The sequence below is a fragment of the Epinephelus fuscoguttatus genome, linkage group LG9 (assembly GCF_011397635.1).
Source record: "Epinephelus fuscoguttatus linkage group LG9, E.fuscoguttatus.final_Chr_v1".
NCBI lineage: Eukaryota > Metazoa > Chordata > Actinopteri > Perciformes > Serranidae > Epinephelus > Epinephelus fuscoguttatus.
The window spans coordinates 20,098,424-20,115,707 of NC_064760.1; the positions used below are offsets into that span (position 1 = coordinate 20,098,424).

Below are 17,284 nucleotides of genomic sequence, written 5' to 3' on the forward strand. Positions count from 1 at the left end.
TGCTGTGTTGCTCTTGGTGTGAACACAGCATGACAGAGCTAGCCTTACATATCAAGCCCTTAGCAGACACATTTAGACAGCTACATCATTATAAAATGGCAGGAACTGTAAAATCGTCAGTGTGTGTCCTTTATAATGTGAAACATGCAACAACAAGCAACAAAAGCAACTCCCACCATATGTATGAGATAAAAGCTAGTCAGAGGAAATGACTAACGGCGCTATATTTATAAAACCAAGGGGCTTTCCGAGTGGATTAATCTGATGAATTATGTTAAATTGAAAACATATTGGACTTTCTATGTTGGACTTTCACGAATGCACTGCAACCCTGAACTTATCCAGACATTACCCGGAGGAGCTGTATGTGAGAACACAAATGTCCAAATCAATGGGAGTGGACATTAAACTGACTTAAACCTGCCATCTCCCGAGTACAGAGTCTGTGTAATGTACAGATGAATAGAGCTGGTCATTGTCCGGAGAATTCACAGCGAGTGAGTGGGCGTGCTGGTGACATTTCTATCATGCGACCGGCGTAAAAAGACAAGAATACAACTATCCAAGGGTGAAGACGAAGGGTCATTTACATGTAGATGCCAATGAAAACATCGAAGTGGGGAGAAGATGAGATTTGGGAACTTTTGTTGGTTAGGGCTGAAGCCAAAATCGTCAGATAACAGTTATGGCAAAAGAGGTTGTTTATGACCAAATTACAATCAAGCTACATAACCAAAAAGCTGCAGTTTCCACAGCGTACTTTTTCTCATCATGTCCTGCCTCCTGTTCGCTCTACCCAGGTGCCACCCCTCACCTTAACCAAACAGATTAAGTCCAGTACTTGAGAACGCATCTGACAGGAACAATCTCCTGCTGTGTGCTACATGTATGAAAGGGCAACTCATATAAAAAGGATCATATTTCATATGTTTGTATGTAAAATCAGCTTTGGGTTTCTCTATTCATGAATATTCAGTCAGTACAAGAGCTGCTGTACAGTGTTGTTGTGTTCCCACCGTGCAGGTCGGTGAAGGAGGCCTCCAGCAGCTGGGTGAGGCAGGGGGCCCACGGCTGTCCTGGTAATGTCTGCTCGCTCTGGAGGTCCGGGGCCTCCTGATGCTTCAGCTCCAGCTCTGTCAGTTCCAGCACCAGCGTCTCTTCCCGCACTGCCTTCTGGGTGGGAGGCCGACGCTTAGGCGGGGGCCGCAGATCCGGTATGGGGAATCGAAGCTTGAGGATGGCGTGCGGGGAGAGGAGGGTGAAGGAGGACCACAGCTCGCTGCTCTGGGTCTGAGGACAGAAAGTGAGAAATCTTTCAGACAGTAGTCAGTTGTCTTCTGTCACTGCTGAAGCTTCACGAGCTGCATAAGGAATACTGAACAAGTTTTTACTTAGTTTTATGTAAACTTTATTCACACTTGTGCCACAAATATGATCGGTCAGACATGATGGGATTAACTTTTCAAGCTTATACCAAAACCATTGTCGTTTGAAACCATTTCTTCTAAACATTGTGTTTTCTTGCATGAAACAAAAATTGGGTTACCCACTGTTTGATAACAGCTCGACATCTTTTAGGATCTTTTCTTTATGTACATAGTTTCTTTATGATGTAATAAATGTAAGTGAGGTTCCACCTGCATGAGTCCAGGTACAGCAGTCTGTGTGGGACAGTGGCTGAAGGCTCGGCTCAGGTTGCCCAGGCGAGTGAGGATGTCCAGGTCCAGCTCAGCGCTCAGCTCTGCCAACTCCACCCGCACTACACTATCCCGCCGCACCACCCGCTGTTTACCCTGACAACACACAAAAACACAGAGATTGATGTATCTGTCAACCAATTTCATACTCCAGTACGACACCTTTACGATATTTTGTATAACTTATCAACATAACACGAATGGAAGTCTTTATCTGATAAATCTTTCTGATACATAAATATTGTACAATATACGGCTTTTGAAAACTTTAGCCAAAAACATTTGGTACTAGTCTTGAAAATTAAGGTGTCATACTGTATCTGTTTTCACAATGAACTTTACATTAAAAGTATCATGTAGTTTCATAGGAAAAAATAAATACTTGCTGCTACTTCTTAAATTCCTCATTTTTAGAATAATTATTTTTTTTTATGCCACTGTCTTCAATGACTTGTCAGTCCAGTGTTAGTCAGGACCTGGGCTTAACACTGTAACACGACACTACTTTACCTACTACACAAACCAAACAAACACTGTTTGTACAGCACATTCTGTCCACTGAAATGCAAGACAAAAACAAACTGAACATGAATTAAGAACAAATACTATTTATCTTATTTAAGAAAGGTTTTGCGCTTAGACAGGCACGTACCAAGTCAGGGTGTGTGTGTGTGTGTGTGTGTGTGTGTGTTAATGCGTACCCTACGCAGGTGTTTCTCAGTGAGGCTGTAGTGTAGCTGAGCACATGGTCTGGCTGTAGCTCCAACTGTGAACAGACCAGCTTTTTGGAAATGAAGCAACTGGGAAGAGACAAAGAGACACAGTGTTCTCTCAAATCTTTCTTATGAGCATGGAGAAAGAGAATAAACATTAACTACTTTAGGGCAACAGGTACAAGTTTGGTTAAAAGTAACTTCAGACAGAGTAGTCACATCACATGTCATAGTTCAATGTCCCTTCAACACCACATTTATCATGACTCCATGCTGGATGTGAAACATGTGTGATGTTGGTTACTACTGTTTGATATTGGCCACATTGAAAATATAATGATGCAGATGTAATTACGTCTTTAGTGTGAACAGAGAGTCATCTTCAGAGCTACTCAGACAGACAAAGAGATTTCTACCTCGCTGTACAGAGGCTTCCCGTCCTCCCAGAGGCACTCTAACAGTTCCAGTCTGCTGAAGGAAAGGTCAGAGGTCACAGCCCGACTGTGGCGACTGCCGCTCCGCATCTCACAGGCAACCTGCACTGCAGCTCCTGTCACTCTGGGTTAGAGAGGATGACCGGAGAGATGAGAATAAGAAAAAAAACAAAAACATTTGCATTATGGTGTGCTGAGATTTACATAATGCAGAATGTGCAAATGTTTAAGACATGACACAAACCTGCAGGCTATTTAACTTCATCACGGTTTGTTGTGTTTTGGAAAGTTATTTGTTTACGTAGCAGCATCTCATTACATAAGGGGAAGTTTTACATTATTGTCAACTGAATCTTCTCAACTTTGTATTAAAACTAAACACATAAACGTGCCCAAATTAGTACCTTCCTATCTGTAATTGTTGTAAAAAGGAAATTAAGTGAAAAGCCATGTTCATGTGAATTATAATTCACCAGAGACACGCAATGTGTCTGTGCTTATCTACCTGAGATGGGAGTGTGGGCAGGCCTTGGCGAAGCCCCCTCTCAGGTGGTGGAAGTCTCTCTCGCTGAACATGCTGTCTTTGAAGAAGGCCAGCTCTCGGAAGAACACCTGAGACACCTGAGCCAATGACGAAGCTCCTTCAGGCTTACAGGGTGGGTCGTCCTGCAGCAGAGTTAGGGTGAGCCCGCCGAGGGACAGTCGCAACAGAGCATCGGGCTTCAGCTGCTCTGCCTGGCCGCTGTGTGAGCGTCCTGCGAGGGAGAGGACGACAGTTGTTAAAAACACTCTTCTTTCTGACAACATAAATTACGACAGAAAGGTTAAATGTGTGTAAAACTGTAACATGCAGGTCTCATAAAAGAGTATAATTCTGAGGATAGTCCAGTGCATGATATTTTAGATCAGTAGTATTTGGTTAAATTATAAAGAGGGCCAGTTAGTAAAATTTCCTCCCAGCAAAGGCCAAGAAAAAAAAAGCCTATCCCTGCGTCTATCAACTAAAACAACGTACATTTCCATATGATTTAAACAATATTCATTCATGTTGAAAGCAGAATACTTCTAACATACAGACACATTAAATTTGTATGGCACTTGTGTGGAAAACACAATGCTTTCTTTATCAAAAATAAATTATTCCTAGTACAAAGAACTAAAGGCCGACATTTCAAGTAAAGAAAACAACACAAAATCTTCTGAATGAAATAAATTTAAAAAGTGCCTCTTGGGGAAAAAGTGAAAACAGAGCTTATTATTTTACATTTTTTCAACTTCCTTTCCTAGAAAGAGAAATGAGTCTGCAACTGCCCTGCCAGTAGTTTGATCTCGGTTAAGATAGAGTCAGTGCCGTTCTCACGCACGTGTGGGTGCTCGTTGCTGAGCCTGATATTTGGTATTGAAGGTGTTCATAGCGGACAAAGTTGACTCAGAGCTCTAAGTCAATCCAAACATGGTCAAGGTGTAGTCCTACTGTGGTTTGAACAGGGAAAACAGTCTGTAGCCAGAAGGCAGCAGGGTCAGCTGCTCCATGCTGTCATCTCTCTCACAGTAAACAATCAATTTGATTGGCTCAGTTTAGTCACGCTATTGCGGTATTAACTAGATTAGATGTGCCCAACAGTGCTTTGTTACGATTATTTATTCTCATTAATTTATCAGAAATTGGTCAGAGATAGAACAGTCACGCATCATTTGATGATGCCCATTTTAGACATACAGATAAAAACGCTTTACTCAGCGCTGCAGTAATTTTACCTCTGGTCTTTGCTTGTGGTAGACTTGACAAACAGCCTGCTACAGGATACCTCCTGGGACAGTTCATCATGCCCTGGCAGGGAAAATTAAAATGGAAATTAGGCTGCTTGAGATCTGATGAATGCGCTGACATGTTTCAGAAAGAAAGAGAGCATAATTCCATAACATATGAAATGCTGATACCCATTTTGCTACTTGTAAATACTTGCACAAAGGCCTGTATTTAAAAGGAAAAAAATCAATTAAAGCTTGTTGTTCTAATTAAGGGAAAAAAGTGAAATCATCTTCCAGCTTCTGATGGTTTTTTCAGCCTTGCAGCAACAGTTGCTCTACATATGACCATCTGCCAAATGCTTGAACTGTAAACACACACACACACACACACACACACACACGCACGCACGCACGCGCGCACAGTACCTGTGCAGACAGCGCTGCAGGCTGTGTGAAGCTGGCCACGCTGTGTGTAGAAGACTCCATCTCACTATCTGACAACTCGCTGCCAGAGCGCACAGACGTCACGCTACTCGTCATCCCAGCAGGTCCCATGGAGAAAAACATTTCTGCAGGTACATACACAGAGTGACAAGTTAAATGCTACAATGTACACAAACATTTCAGGGCATGTTGCTGCTGGGAAAGGAGCGGCAGGAGTGTTTCAAAATCATTTACAGAAACACTAACATTTCACACCTCCACACCACCAGAGGTTTCTCATTTAAATGACATCCAAAAACAACCTAAAACTGTCTTTGGACTTCCTACTGCCTTGCAAAAAAAAAAAGATTCCCTGTATCGTGAGATGATTAAGGCTGTATGTATGTATATTTTTACCCACAGTGACATGGTTATAAACTACATGTGTTTAGAAGCTGCTGATGTCTTGATGCATATCAGACAGACATTTTGTAACTAGACCTTTGCTGTACCTCCATTCTCCAGGCTGGTGATGTAGGGTTCCAGGTCGGGCTCAGTTTCCCACTCCCTGTCTCTGGGACTTGAGCCCAGCTGCTTACTAAGGTCCTCCTCAATCATACGCAGGTCATCTGAGTCTAAAGGACGGCTGAGGGCTCCACCACACTTTGTGTCTGTCTCTGGGGGAGACAGAGGACAGAGGAAGAGATTTAAGAATGTGTGTGCAAGAGAAAGAGACTGAGGCTGAGGGTGACCTCACATTAATGAGGCATTTACAGATGAGTGTGACCTTACCCTCCGGCTCCGAACTACAGAGGAAACAGCACAGGCTTATTGTCTGTGTCTGACAGTATCTGTTGTGAGTCCTTGTGCCTTTGAGGAGTTTTTAATTATGTATTTCTAAAGCCCGCAGGCAGCGGATTACCTCCTGGTTTATAGACACAGAGGAGGTACTGACTAAGAAATGAATTAGTGGTTTCTTTTGTGAGGGCATGCATGAACGCAAGCATCATTTATACATTTTACTGATCACAAAGCTGGAGAAACAAGTGCAGTAGATTACCCTGAAGGCTGATGTTCATATGATTATGAATTACCTCCACCGAAGAGATTATGGTTTCAGTTCAGCTTGTCTGTTTGTCAGCAAGATTACATGAAAAACAACTTTCATGACACTTTGTTGAAGGGTGAAGCATGGGCCATTGCACTCGTTAAGGAGCACTTGGGGACAGCGGTATCATGGGAGAACTGATACAACTGTAGCACCGTCACCATTGTAACAACATGTTTTTCTTAAACTAAAGGTGTGGCTATGGAAATGTAAATACACAAATCATCAAGGAGGGTCAAAGAGTACAGATGACCCCGGCCAAAGGCCAGGGGGAGCATGCAAACTGACTTACATGGTATTAAGTACAACAATTTGCTTACTGACTTGTATCACTGAAAACGCAAGTCATATGTATTTACAAAACATATATATTAATTGACATCATTAAAACACATCTCAACCTGTCATCTGACACTCCAACCCCCAGGAATTGGGAAAATGGTGCGGTGCAGTTTAGACCATACCAGGTATGACAGGCAGAAGCTGAACATGGCAAAGGTGAGGAGCTAAAAAGATGAGCAAATAAAATCTGCTCAGTTTTGAAGCTTGAGTGGAGATAGTGATGTCATCTAAAACTAGATGAATATTAAAACATAAGAATGAAAAAAAATCCACTCCAAATTTAGGCAAAATTTGGCAAGGGAAAAAGTGGCATTGCCATTTTTCAAAATGTTGCATTTGAATATTTTTGCATACTGAGGTCCCTAAACCATCCTGGAATTGCATAAATTCACACGTTATAAACACAGAATTTGGAAATGGTGACAGATGAAGAGTAGATTTATGTCTTTAATCATGATTTGGTCTTATGATGATGTAATGTCTTGCAGTAATTTCTTCAACTAACGACTGATTTCACTTTGATTTCCTCTTCTTGTTTTGTTTTAAAGTAAAAGGAGACTTTTAAAGAAGTGCATTTTTCCTCTGTGTTTTGAAATAACTGTTATTATACTGAGAATATGTTTGCAAAAAAGAACATAGCTTGGAGGTGTCTATAACACTGGATTTGGATCTCTATCACTAAAAGGCCAATGTCCAAGAACTTATTTGAAATTGCCCGTGTTGGCATTAGAGCTAAGGGCGGGTGGGTGTTGGTGGTGCTGGAGTGGGTGTGGATGTGAGGCCCACTTTGGAAAATTTTGTCCCCCTGTCCATAATTTCTAATGACTGACCTGCATATCATGTAACTAATTATACTGTTAGTCACATCAAAATGTGAATTGTTTGCGATAACAATAATTATCTGGTTTTCACAAATGTATGTCAAGTGTGCAAAATATTTCAAATGTAGGGTTACATAATAAATTCAGAGCTGAGATCACGAGACTTCAGCGACTGTAGGCACAACCATATTCTGACATAATTCTAGTCTGGAACTTGACTGTTGGCCTTAGTGAAGTCTGCACTCTCAGAGTGTCCTTATAGTTGATTCATGTTCTCACAACAGGCCTCGCTATGACCTGACTATACTCTGACTGGTTCTTGCCATCAGCCATCTTACGATGACCAAATGACACATAATCTCTTGAATCATAGAGGCACACGACTCATCTTGTTTCGTGCTATAATCACCACGACACATTGAACATATCCAGGGGTCAGATTTCATTTACGTGTCAAATTGTGATCGCATATGGAGCGTTTAATGGCCAAAGTCTGGCACATGTTCATCATAGTGTTTTACTGTACCAGTGTCTATGCAGAGGGCTGCCAGCAGGTCTGTCAGATGGGTTATTTGATCTGGAGACAGCAGCATGTGGACGCAGCCCACCTTCCCGTCCAACTCCAACTGATGAACAGAGAGAAAAAGACAAGATGCAGGCGTCAGTATGAGAGAACAGCTGAAACTGTTTATCGCTCGGTCTTTTCATCCTTAACTCAGAACTGGAAAATTGAGAGAAACTCATTATTTTTTTCCTCATTTAACAATCCCACACAAAAAACACTAATAATGGCTTGTTTTTTGTACTTTGATTGTATGCTCAAGTCAAAATTGGGAATGGAAAAAAGGGTCATGGACTGAATTTGATTTAGGTAATTAATTTGTCCAATTTGTCTGACAAACAAAGTTGGTGACCTCTTTGTGTCTTGCATTTGATAAACTTGCATCAACTACACTTGGGCAGTTGCAACACCTGGTTTAATGTAATGAATGTCAGTTTGCACATCATGCAGCACACAGTGTATGGCACTGTATGCATGTATAAAGACAGAACTGGGAACGCTTCAGAATTTACCAAGAGCCATCCTGTTTTTAGAATTTCTTCAGTACCAAAGGAATTCATTGATGGTTGTCAGTACATCCAGTGGTGCTCATGTTGCTGCCTATAGTTTAACTCACTGTATCCATGTCATCATTATACTCCCTCTTTGTTGTAAAAGTTTATCTTTCCACACAAGTAAAGATTTAAATGTGACATTTTCCAAAATGCTTTGTTGGGAAAAAAAAAAAAAAGAAATAATGTATTGATGTTCATATTAATACATTTAATGAGGTGGGGCCATTGCCCAAGTGTCAAGTGCAAGAGACGAAGATGTCAGTAATTTCCTGGTCACACAAATTGGACCCACTCAGTAACAAAATCAAATTCGGTCCATGACCCATTTTTTCATTTCCTCCTTTGACTTAGGGATAAATCGAAATACAAAAAACAAGCTGTTATTAGTTTTTTTGTGTGGATTCACAAATGAATAAAGACATTGTGGATCATCTTTTGCTTTACAATTGAATTTCTAATTGAATATGAAAATGAATTAATTCAGTTGCATTTAATAATCCTTCAGGATCTTACAGTGTGCAGATCTGAGCACACACACACGGGCTCACACACACACACACACACACACCTTTGGTCCAGGCAGCATTTCGTTCTGTTTGATCTTCACGGTGGTCTCAATGAAACCGGAGCAGCTTCCTATGAGTAGTGGCTGAGATGGAGGACAAGGAGGAGATGTCATGGGCTTGGCTTCTGCTTCCTCTTCTTCTTCTTCTTCTTCCTCTTCCTCCTCCTCCTCATCTTCTTGTTCTTCCTCCTCTTCTCCTTCACTTGCCGTGGCTGATTCAGGGTGTTCCTCTTCATGAGGACCCTGAGAGATGAGGAGAAATATGTTCCTCCAAGTTTACAAATGAACTGTCAGGAAACAATCTTACATTTTACATAAAAACAAATGGAAGTGGTTATTGAAACAGTAGCAAGTTAGAAAACTTAATCTTGATCTAAAATAACTTTGGGAGTAAGAAACTTATTTATCAAAGTCTGAATAGCTGCAGACTTTTAGTTCGTCATAAACCTCTTTAATCGTCATCACCCCTTCCTTGACTGCTCATAGTTTGGAGCAGAATGTTGTGCAATTGAATTTTTACTCATTTCTTAAGAACTAGAAGTATCGCCCGGTTGTATGCCTCAGGACAACAGTCAAGTTTCTCTTACAGTTTACACCCATGTCTTTGAAAACAAGGATGCTTCGCACACGTCTTCCCTCCAGCAGCACAGACGATCTATACAATCAGCACAGTTTCAAGGTGGACACCCAAGATCCACCAGTTTAGTATCAGACCAAATGTCTCCCCCTCTGTTCCTGAGGCGTTGAATAATGGCCAGAAAAGTGTTTTATGCAGGATTTTAGGATGTCACAGTGACGTTGACCCTATACATTTTGGGTATAAGATGTCATCACTTCATCATTTTATCCTGTTTGACATTTGTGTGAAGTTTTGTCATGATTTGCATAATAATTCTTGAGTTATGGCCAAAAACATGTTTTGTGAGGTCACACTGACCTTCAACCACCAAATCATAATTAGTTTATTCTTGAGTCCAAGTGAATGTTTGTGCCAAATCTGAAGAAATTCCCTGAAGGTGTTCATGAGATAGTGCGTTTACAAAAATGAGCAGGCCCTTTGACCTATGACCACCAAATACGAATCAGTTCATTGTTTAGCCTCAGAGGACAATGTGCCAAATCTTAAGAAATTCCCTTGAGGTGTTCTTGAGATATCATGTTCACAAGAATGGGACAGCCGGACAGACAACTCAAACAAAACATAATGACTCAGGCATGAAAAATAGATACAAAGATCACACATAAAGAATCCTCAGCAGTGAGGTCTCCATCACCTGTACTGTGCCGGTGCTGTCGTAGAACAGCTGAACAGCGCTCAGCTGGAGGATCTTGTGCAGGAAGGCGGGCGGCTGGTGGATGTCGACAGGCACGGCAGTCTGGCTGGCTGGATCTCGCACCGCCTCGTCAAAGTACTCCAGCCTGGAGGTCGGCACAAGCAAGAAGTCAGATTCATATCAGTACATACAAGTAAAAGTCATACCTGCACCGTGACAGCAAACACATTGGTTTAAGGTAATGTGATTTTCAGTTAAAAAAAACCCTCACAGTTGCACGGTACACGGTCAGAATACTATCAAACTGCTCAAGGAAATTATACCATGCTGTCATATCTGCTGCCAGTATGTCATATGATCAGAGAGCATCATATTTGATAAACGCTACCTTTGTTACACGCTTCACAGGATTGAAACCAGTTTTTCTGTTAAAATCAGGCTTTTGAGCTGACAGGGCCTTCTGGTCACTGACCTCAGATCAACACAGCTATCCTGAGCAGCTTTGTCAATAAGCCACAAAAACAAAAGGGTTCAACAGTGTCGCAGTGACGCACGTTTGAAAATGGCAACACGGTCACATGGGACATGTGGCAATGATGGAAATAAACACAGAAGCCCAGCTGTAGCTACCTGGTCATTAATCTAAGTGTGGAGTTGGGAATGACTGCAGATGAGCTCAGTTGACTTCACTGTGCAAATTTAGCATTAACAGTACTGCCACAGGCGCAATGCTCGTGCTTTTAAGTTGATTAGGACTGAGTACTGCAGCATGATGTGTCAACAATGCAGTGAAATATGCAAAGTCATTAAGAACAATAAACTTTCAATAAATCATACCTGCACAAGTCGTAAGTAATATTTTATCTTAAGTCAACAAACCATTAACAATCTTGCTCCGCACAGCAACAATGGTCACACATTCATCACTGTCAAAGCCACAGCCTCCCCTGACATCCCATATTGACGACACCTTAACTTGTACAGCCTGCAGTTATTTGCAGCCACTGATAAAAGCCTGTTCAGGTGAATGACCTCGTCCTTACTGACCCTGTTCAAAATGAGTTTCACGCTGAGGCCGTCTGACAGCACAAGGCCAAGGAGTGCAAGTTCATAACTGCAGCAGGGGCCTCTTCTCCTTATCTGCTGATGAGCAGGGAGAAGATGAAATCTAATTCTTGGCCTCCATTTTGCTTTTCCTCTCCCCTGACTGTAATAAGTGCTGATGAGGGAGAGTTACAATATCACTGATCACAGAGGGATATTTTAGCACCCTCTTGTGAGTGATAAAAAGTGAAATATAGCAAAAAAAAAGGAAGCTGTGGGTATAAATCTGGATGCTTTCTGTATGACATGAAAGATTTTAAAAATGATGCTGACCACTGTGTTTCAGCTCATCCTCTGTTCTTCTTTGACTTTGTCACATAAAATGCTTCAGATTCAGTTTGTGTTTCAGTTTCTGCTCAGCTGCAGGACACTTTCATATCTTTATGACCATTGCCCCTTTATTAGTACACTTGTTCACACATGTATTTTGACAAAAAGGCCCACATTGCAGTGTTAACCACTTGCTGTAGCAGTAAAATGAGGAAAGGTTATTTGCACATTCTCAGAAGTGAGAATCAAAGAAGCACGAATAAAAATGTATGCAGCATCAGTTTGTTAACAGCATGCACACATTTCAGTTATGTAAAATATCTGCACAAGATGTTTTTAATCCCAACCACCCTCTACACTTTTGCTCTGGCACAGGGGCGTAGGTTTGCATATGGATGGTAGAAAGATTTCCCTACCAGTATTTTCAGAGGACAGCATTGTCCCTACCAATATTTGAGCAAATACCAAATCTGTTCTCTACACCGACACCCTTGCTCTGATCAGACCTCAAAAGCCACTGAACAAATCTTCTATTGATGTCGTTACCAAAGAAAACAGAGCAGATATGAAAATCTGAGTGGGACATTTCTTCATTGCCCTGTTACACCAGGAAGCTCTTTTTCGTGTAACTCTACGATACTTCAAACCACAGTGGGCGTGCACTATGATCTTTTGTTGAACAAATCAAGTGAGTCTTCGGCCCTGAGCATAATCATGTCTCTAAAGCAGTGTAATTCATTAAAAAGCCACTCAGGTAGGCTTTTCTATAAATATATTCTTGTCAAACGAACTGTAAAAGTGACCTTTGAAGTTGCACCATGAGCTGCTCTCTGTCAGCATGTTTCAGCAGCATAAGTAATGTCTTTCTGTTTTTCAGGAATTACTCATTACTATTTTAAAAGGTAATTAATATAATTTAACTACAGACTGTATAGACTGTACAGTTACTGTGGGATTAACAAAAAGGACATTTAGAATTTTAAAAATACAAAATGAAGGACACAAAATCATGAAGGAGGTGCACTATTGAAAAAATAAGTAGTCTTCCTTGAAGCTTCATTCCTTTAGTGAGTATTTCACTAATGGAAAGATGGTCTTGTCATATAACTGTGTTGTCTATGCAGTAGAAAGATGCAAATACTTTTGAAATTGGTGCTACATTACACGACCAGAGAAAACAGAGGAAAAGGACTGTGGCATTCGCTTTTGCTCAAGAGGTAGAAAACCTACAAATTCCAGAATGTACTGTGCCACACCAGACTAATAAACGCTCCCACCAGCGGGTGACATAATGTAAGCTGGGTTTGGCCAGCTCGGTTGAAAAAAAAAAAAAAAAAAAAGGGAGCCGGCTGGCAACAAACAATCATGATTACAGTTTAACATTAGCTAAAATATGCTTCTGAAAACATTTTAGATGATGAACATTTGAACAGAATCTTGGTTCATATTTGATTTGATATTTGAGAGTGCTTCTATACTCTTTGTGTCCATGGTAGCGAGCATGTGAAAATGCAGAAGCACAATCTATGATTCAAGCAACAGCCCTAAAGCCAATGAAAAACTGCTAGATGAAGTGACTTGAGCTGAGAGATAAACAGGAAGAGCTGTGACCTGGTAAAATGGAAGGAAGTTTACCACAGTTCATTTACACATACTAGTCACATAGCTGGTTAAAAATCGGAGATGCATGCAATCTTGAAAAGGGAGTTAGGACATACCGTTTGATGTGCACCTCTAAGGCAACGCCTGTTTCCAGGTCCAGGGGCTGGTGCTCGATGCGAACGATAGTATCTATAAAGGTGACTTTAATACGACGAAGGACTGCAAACACAGAAGAGATGAAAGACATGCAAAGGTTCATCAGCACTGACCTTTAAAATCATCCCCTCTTAGCTGTATGCGTTCAGATTGATACCGTCAGACTGCACATGATTACACTAGGGATACTTTGACGCCTGTATGTTCACACACTGTCACCCCTTTGCAGAATGAGGGCACACACAGCTTCGACTCACCCGTCTCAATGGTTTGTGCAAACATCTCAAGCCCCTCCAGCTGGGCAGGCGGCTCCTCGGACGCCTCCGGAGGGTCCTTCAGGCACTCCTGAGCCAGCTGCATGCTGGAGGTCATGCTTGATGACCAGCCTTGGGAGTCCCAGCCCCCACCTGAGTCCAAACAAAACCAGTGATTCAGTGATTTCTTGCACTTTAACAGAGGTGTAGTGTAACTCACATGTGTGCACTTTATACATCCAATGCCAACATGAGTAAACTCCTTAGTATGTGACATAAATTGAACATTTTAAACATGGATATTCAAGTTGCACCTCCTGAGCTTTAGACCAGTGTAGAGCTAAGAGGATTAGCTGATTAATCGACTGTCAGGATAGTTATAAAGTATCAGCCTACAGTGTAAGAAGAGCAGTAAAGGAGGCAAAAAGAAAAACTGTAATACACAAGTTGAAGGAGCTGGTGGGTTTCACTGGAGTTTGTACCTTGTATGAGTTCATGTGACAAATAAATACACTGATACTAAAGGGACAATTCACCCCAAAATCATAAAAATGTATTTTTCCTCTTACCTGTAGTGCTATTAATCAGTCTAGATTGTTTTGGTGTATTGGAAATATCAGCTGTAGAGATGTCAGCTTTCTCTTCAATATAATGAAACTAGATGGCACTCGGGTTGTGGTGCTCAATGTGCAAAAACAGCAATGTCTCATGACCTGGTTACTCAAGATAACAGACCTTGTTGTGAGCAGTTTCATGTGGGACCTATTTTCTTTCTACCGAACTACATCCTCCAACCATATACCCAGAAGGCATGTACTGTATGTACATGTACTGCATGTGCTGCTAGCTCAACTAGCACCACTGAGCTAGCTTATGTTCCTCAGGACACCATTAATGTTTATCTCACTCTATCACAAGCACAAACCTCTCATCTATAAGTAGATGCAAGCTTCCTTCTGCATGGTGATATGTTTGGCTGATGTAGTTTGGTGGAAAGAACATCGGTCCTACATGAAACTGCTAACATCAAGGTCTGTGGATTATCTGAGTGCCATCTAGTTCCATTATATTTGACAGAGGACAGACATCTCTACTGCCAATATCTCCAACACTTACTCTAATAAATAGCACTATAGGTAAAAGGAAAGATATGTATTTTTGAATTCAGGGTGAACCGTCTCTTTCAAATAATAAACAATTAATAATTTCAGTTAATTTTTTTTTAACAAAATTGCAAAAAATAATCTGATTAGTTACACAGATGTGAGGATTTACTGTTGTTTTTCTCATATATGACCATTAAGTGACTATTTTGGTGTGTTTGCTCTGACAAAACAACAAATTTGATTATGCTAGCTTGAGGTCTACAACACTATAATTGGCCATTTTCACTAATTTGACATTTTATTTAAAGAAAAGCATCAATTAATTAAGCAAATAATCAGCAGATTAACTGATAAATTGCAGCCCTAGACCAGTGGTTTGATTAAAGCAGCACATAAAGGTCTGGACTTGTAGTGAGATGATCATGCCTGGATCCTCACTCGTGTACATTTTTACACTTCAATAACAAATCTTTACCAAATAGACACCTATGTACGCTTGCCTGTGTAACAACAGCTATACATCACTAATAGTTTGGGGAATGCAGTAATAAAAACAGGGATATATAATTATGATTTTGGACCACACTGAAGCAGCAAGTGTACATCTGATAACAGTGGAAGATCCCCTCACTCAACCTGTGGCTGACAGATACATGTTTTGTGCCCCAAAAGGAAACCCCACAGGTTGTCAACTCAGTAAGTTGTTTTTAGGTGAACTTACTGGTCCGGTACTTGGGTCGACATGTTATCTGAAGACCAGAAACTTCTAAGGTGCAGTGATCAGTCAGGAGAGCTTGCCACGGGATGGTCACTGCTATGCTGCTCACAAAGCCATCCACTATCTCCAGTGGAGCCCCCAGAGACTCCAAAAGCTCATTGACCGCCTGCAGCAGAGGGGAAGCAGTGAGTAATGTGAGAAACACAAAGTGAAAGAGATGTTTATAAGCATGGTTTCATATTTTGTCACCACTCTAGGAGACTTATGGAGAAAAGGAAGTGTACAGCCAGCATGGCAGGGGGGTATACATGTGTTAAGGCTCTGGGGAGAGGTGCACTTAATCTGCTGAGCTGGTGATGTGTTCCCCCTAAGTGCATTTCCTCGAAGAAATGCGAGCTAGGCTAGGAGCATGACGTTGGAGATTGTTGTTGAACTCGAGAGCAGTTGCGAAACAGTCAAGGGTGCACGAGCCCGACAAAAACACACACGATGGCTGCTGCTGTGGGTCGAAGTTGACAGACAGCTCTCTTTTTAAAACGACTCACCCAGACATCGAGGTTGATTTCCTTTATGACACCGCTGCCGTTGTACAGGTCCAAGCCCAGCTGGTCCAGGCTCAGTCGCTCCTGCAGAAAGTGACCGAGGTAGTGCTGTAAGAGGTACCGACAGGCCCGCTTCTTGATTGAGCCTGACCAGGGGAAGAGCCAGCGAGACATAGGGCCAGAGAGAGCGGGGAGAGGGAGCGAAGAGGTGGCGGAGGAGAACGAGTGCGAGTACAGTCCTCTGGCAACTGCATAACAGACTAAAACAAAGTGTGCAAAAACAAGGAATGAGCCACAGCTAGCTACAGGGGGCTAAGGAAGGGGCAGACCGTAACTCTAGTTCTCCCCTAGGCTTGACACCAAAACTCGAAAATCCTTTGTGTCAGGACCGACGAGACTCCCCCGCTACTTGACGAGACGTTACTCCAACTGTCTGTCGCTGTCTCGGCTCATATTTTCGGTACGTTTGTGTCGAATTGGAGCGGAAGGTCCCGTTGGTGCGTATCTCTTGTTTCAGGGTTGTTTATTGTTATCATACGCCAACTGCTGGTATGGTGAACGTAAGTGCGTCGTGCGTCACAGTGACGAAAGACAAACCTGGAAGAGACAAACATGACGCCACCCCGCCACTGGGCGCCATCTTTGTAGTATTTTGTCAATCTTAATTAAAATCAATACTAAACCTGCTTTTTAAATATAAATATTTACTTTCTTTTTAAAATTTGAACATTTATTATGATTGCTTTGAATTTATTTCATTTAATTGTAGATAAAACAGCAACACATAAATGAGTACATAGCCCATAATGTAACTTATGTGGGGAAATAAATAGATAAATAGATAAATAAATATACACCGATTAGCCACAGCAGTAGAACCAGTAGTGAATAACTTTGACTATTTTGTTTCAATGCATTGTTCTCCTGGGAAACCTTTGGTTCTGGCATCCATTGATACCACCTGACATGTTCCACCCACTCAAACATCGCTGCAGACCAAATACCCCACCTCATGGCAACAGTACTCCCCAATGACAGTGGCCCCCAGCAGGATAATTAAGCAACATCACACGAGAGGGAGTGATGTTGTACTGTGATATCGTCACGGCTGTGATTCGGTCGTAGGCACAAGGCCGCAGGCTGATGAAACACTGACAAACCTGGATGTGTGCTCAGATGGATTCAGTTTCTCCTCTCCCTCATCTTCCTCTGATGACCATTCACAGTTCAATTCAAAACTTATTTTAGGAAATAAATCCATATTTTTGGCTGTTTGACAGTGGATGA

General features: G+C 41.6%; 1 protein-coding gene across 1 annotated transcript in view; it reads right to left on the reverse strand.

Annotated features, from left to right (window-relative positions):
- atg2a (autophagy related 2A) overlaps positions 1–16,540 on the reverse strand; it is a 29,704-nt gene extending 13,164 nt beyond the window's left edge. Inside the window, exons 1-15 of the mRNA XM_049585496.1 lie at positions 16,001–16,540; positions 15,459–15,621; positions 13,635–13,784; positions 13,338–13,440; positions 10,246–10,390; positions 8,975–9,214; positions 7,817–7,916; positions 5,532–5,696; positions 5,023–5,165; positions 4,603–4,675; positions 3,350–3,599; positions 2,827–2,968; positions 2,399–2,497; positions 1,638–1,793; positions 1,017–1,290 (exon numbers count right to left, since the gene is read on the reverse strand). Coding sequence (XP_049441453.1) covers positions 1,017–1,290; positions 1,638–1,793; positions 2,399–2,497; positions 2,827–2,968; positions 3,350–3,599; positions 4,603–4,675; positions 5,023–5,165; positions 5,532–5,696; positions 7,817–7,916; positions 8,975–9,214; positions 10,246–10,390; positions 13,338–13,440; positions 13,635–13,784; positions 15,459–15,621; positions 16,001–16,171 — 2,374 coding nt within the window. The 5' untranslated portion in view covers positions 16,172–16,540. The remainder of the gene's footprint in view (positions 1–1,016; positions 1,291–1,637; positions 1,794–2,398; positions 2,498–2,826; positions 2,969–3,349; positions 3,600–4,602; positions 4,676–5,022; positions 5,166–5,531; positions 5,697–7,816; positions 7,917–8,974; positions 9,215–10,245; positions 10,391–13,337; positions 13,441–13,634; positions 13,785–15,458; positions 15,622–16,000) is intronic.
- Positions 16,541–17,284: the final 744 nt, after the last annotated feature.